Here is a 4,647-nt window from a genome sequence, read left to right on the forward strand (position 1 = left end):
GAGAAAGAATAAACTAGTTTTAATTAAGAAAGAACTCGTATTGCTGAAGTTTCCCGGAAAGAATTTCTACGGGAAATTAACAAACAAGCAAATAAGTAACAATATAAATGCTCGAACTTGAAACTTTCATCCTATTCCGTAAAACCCATCACAGATACTTGACATTATAAAAATCTAACTAGAGTTAAGAAGCCTTAATACTGCTCTTCTGTATCAAGATACTTCAAGTGCATTCGTTAAACACTGGGAGAAAATCATTGGCGTTTCTAATTCGAGTAATAGCTGTGGCACTGTTCTCAGGCAAGGTGTCCAATTCCACAAGGATAAGATTGTACTAGATAAAAAATAAATCATTCAGCCACATGTTGAATAAATTATACGGAAAACAAAACCTTAAAATTGATGATAACAAACACATCATATATTGCACAGAGCATGGAATGAGTCTCATAGGCTTGAAAAAAAAAGTAATTTATGTGCATCTAAAAAAAACAAAAAACAACAACAACAACATACAATATTCCACCAAAACTGGGTGCATTACGGTATAACTCGTGCAATGGAATAAATAAACAAGATATATGGCAAACAACAACGACAAGAAAAACACATAAAGGCTAGCGGGTTGACCTGTAGTATACGCTTAGGAAGGTTTCTGTCATCTTCCTCAGTGATTTGTGTCTCATAGGTGAGGCGATCGAAAACTGGCGGGTTATCGTTTATGTCCTTCACGTGGATAAGCACCGTCGTGTAGTTCTCGTAAACATCATCAGACGCAACCAGTTGCAGCCTGTACTATAGGATAAACCATTATCAATTACATAGAAACAGGATCAGAATGTGATCAACATTTTGAATACTAAAAATTGTAATAACCCTATCTCACCAATAACAAGATTTTATTGACAAACTATGACTAAAATCTGATCGATTTCAGAACTTCTCATGTTAACAGTAAAGTACCATGGGAAATAGTATTATGAAAAGTCTCCTCTTTATGTCACTTCAGATTTTAGATCCACTATGCAGCAATCTAACACTCATATTTTATTTTGTTTTTCCTCTCGGTGATCATCTATAACACCTTAAGCAACGGAACACGAACCATGGACCTTCAGATTATTAGTCCAGCACGCTAATTTTACTCTTACCTACAATAACTAGCATGTAATTCTCCGTAATCTTTTTTACATTGTGTACTATGTTTAATCATTTAAAATCCCTTTTAAAAACTAATAAATAACATATACAACAAAACATACCATAAGCTGAAACTATTACAGTTTGAAACAAGGGTTACCATAACCATTACAATCTTTAAAAACACGATTATAGAGAATACTTTGAACCACCATGTTTAAAGTATATGACAGAATTTCAGACAAATATTTCTTGCGTTATTCTTTAGCTTCTTTAACATATCATCCTTCGATAGGCCAGAGGTAAGTTTCCGAACTTACAATGCTAAGATTCGGGGTTCGACTTTCCGCGGTGGAAAAAAGCGCTGATAGCCCAGTATGAACTTTTCGCTAAAAAAACAACAACCCAGGTCTATCATATCATTTAACCAATTTAATTTATGGATCGACTCAAGTAATAAGGTAAGTTATTATTGTATGTGGAAATGAACCTTAGCTATACTAACAGTTATCTATATTCTAGAGCGTTACATCAAACGTAAATATACTTTTACTGCTTATATCAAAACGTTTGTATTTCTGAAACATATATACCATATAATATTGAAATTAATAAATAAAGCGAAGTCATAACTCTCAATACTTTATATCATATATATATATAGATAAAAACCTGTCAATTACCGTTGTTATCAGAAGTGGCAGATGACACTTTTCACAACATATCAATTCCTGATGTGTTTTGAAAGAGACAAAATACATTATGATTGGCTTCAGTGTATGACTGAATCTTAATCTTCTTATTAACAGTAATTCTTTAGCATACAATCTTCTCCTATCATCAACATTTTCCACATTGATGTAATATCGAAGTATGCTAATGAAAAACAAATTTAAAGGAAAACCTGGTACATCGTTACCATATTAAATGTTGGAGATTTCGACTTCAATTACTAGATTCATTAAAATCGCATGGCTAAATACACATTTCTTTACGTTGATTGGTAGGAAAAAAAGTAAGTGTAAATACTCCTGCAAAAATACGTGTACTGTAACAAGACTAGTCATATATATATGCTGTTTTAAGTTATTATCATGAATGTCAACAAATGTAATTACTATATAGCTGATTTTTCTATATATATAACTACATCTTTATATATTAAAACATGAAATCAAAACACAAACTAAAGAAACCGTCACTGTAGTTATGAATTTATCTTTCCGGTGGTTGAGAAAAATATTACGTGTTACATAACACATTTTTTAGTTGTTTGTTTGTTTGTTGTTATAATTATAAAGCTTCATAACGGGCTATCTGTTCTGTGTCATAACAGGGACTGAACCTCAAATTTGATAGTTATTCGTAGCCCTCAAGCTTGCTGTTGAGTCGGCAGGGGTGTCATAATTTTTTTTTCGAATAAAAAGTGCGTAATTAAAACACATGTAAATTCAACACTATTTTTAATTTCTAGTAAATTAATTTTAAAGATGTTAATAACACTAACAATATGTAAATCTTACATCAATATAACATTTTCAATATCAACACAGTGTGCACTACCGAAGGTAAGACACAATCCAAACTAATAACATAAATACTGATTAGCTATGAAATGTAACATTTTGATTTTTTCTATCTTCTAAAAAAATCTAGTGAAACGTAACATTTTCGTTTTGTTTTTCTATCGTATAAAAAAAGTATAATTATTTTCCGTACCAATAAAATCGCATTTATACCATTATTAAATAATTATAACATTAAATTAGAGGGGTACTCGGTAGAACGCATACTTCCGCCACACAGCGTTATCATATTTGGCTCTCAAAAAATATCCGTATGTCTGTCGTTATCAACGGCCATGGACCACTTTTGGCAGGACAATGAGGGATAATATTCTATATAAGTCCACCTAGTTTCATCAAAATCCGATCATTTTTGACTGAGTTATAGAGCAAAAACAGGATGAAAAATCGGTCCCCATGTTAACAGATACGGTATTTTTTTCTTATTCTCGTGACTTTGACCCTCCAAAAATTATTCACTTTTAAGTTGGGTCATAGTCCAACTGTATACCTATTTCGTCCAAATCCATTCAGTCGTTTTCGAGAAATCTTGCTGACAAACCCACAAACAAACACACACACGCACATAGATGAAAACATAACCTCCGTCCACCTTTGGTGGCGGAACCAGAAATTATCAATAATACACTCTCATCTGTAGTCCCTTAATAACAGTATGAAAAAACGTAAGACTTTGAAATTACACCTGATACTGTCAGGTTTTGTTACACCTAAAAAATACATACCTATGTTATCCTGTGTTTCTTACCAACAACTGACATACCTCACTTCGGGTTTCATAATCCAAAGGACCAGCCACATAGATAGCTCCCGTTTCATTCTTAACGGCAAACACTCCTCCAATGTTTCCTTGGGTGATTTCATATCTAATTCTTGAAGCTGAAGCTAGAATGTAAAGTCAAACTCGTATACAATTATTTTAGCTTTCTAAAATAGGTGCTTTTATTAAAAAAATATTTCTTTGTTGGTGTGTACCAATCGATGTATAACTTTGGAATATATTTCGAAAATTCACTAATGATAAAAATTAAATATTTAATGTCCTAAAGTAACTATTTTCAGTGTGTGTCCTCGACTGGATCCAGAATTCTGTTTATCTATTCATCTATAATAATAATTATTTATTATCTTTTCTTGTATCTTTACTAATATACAGGGTGTCCGAAAAGTCTGGAACCATAGGCACTTCAATGAAGTTTACAGAATGGGTTGCATATGCTGTTATAGGTTATATTGTTATAGGTTACTGATGATAGGCCGCAAACCCAATAACATCTCACGTCGGTTATCTTAACTCCATTGACTAAGTAACAATCCAAAACAATCTCTATAATAAAATATGATAATAATAAGTCAAAAATAATAAAATGAGATGTATTAAAAAATCTAATCAATACTGTTAATGAGAGTAACTTTAAAGAAATAATAGAGTATACCTCACTTATGAAATACACAAACTCTAGCTGCCAGCTACAATCATTGTCGTAGATTTAATGTTCATTGAACAACATAATCATAATTATTGTTGAGTGAAAATGAAGAATAATACAACAATATATCAACCATACTAAATCTGCTGTATCCAATGCTGACGAAACCTATCGCCCAATACCAGGGCTCTTCAGTCCGGTTGGGATACAACAGACATATTTCATATAATCAGTTGTTTAAACAACAGCTGGTTTGGTGTTAACAAGATTAAGTTGGTGAACTACAATTTACCAACTTTTTATTAAATCATTTCACACCATAATTAGTTTATGATTTATTTTAACATCAAATTATTTATATATTTTAACACTAAACTGTTTATTATTAATATCATTTTACTTGAATTAGCTTTACTCATCATTAAAAACAACAACAAAAACTGTCGAACCATTGCATCAGGGCCCAGCATGGCCAGATAGTTAGGGCGCTC

The 4,647-nt window shown here is 32.0% G+C and overlaps 1 protein-coding gene across 1 annotated transcript in view; it reads right to left on the reverse strand.

Annotated features, from left to right (window-relative positions):
- Positions 1–4,647, reverse strand: part of LOC106458893 (neural-cadherin-like) — a 109,652-nt gene that overhangs the window by 54,989 nt on the left and 50,016 nt on the right. The window contains exons 3-4 of the mRNA XM_022385251.1: positions 3,490–3,611; positions 631–795 (exon numbers count right to left, since the gene is read on the reverse strand). Coding sequence (XP_022240959.1) covers positions 631–795; positions 3,490–3,611 — 287 coding nt within the window. The remainder of the gene's footprint in view (positions 1–630; positions 796–3,489; positions 3,612–4,647) is intronic.

This window comes from Limulus polyphemus, unplaced genomic scaffold (assembly GCF_000517525.1).
Source record: "Limulus polyphemus unplaced genomic scaffold, Limulus_polyphemus-2.1.2 Scaffold529, whole genome shotgun sequence".
Classification (NCBI taxonomy): domain Eukaryota; kingdom Metazoa; phylum Arthropoda; class Merostomata; order Xiphosura; family Limulidae; genus Limulus; species Limulus polyphemus.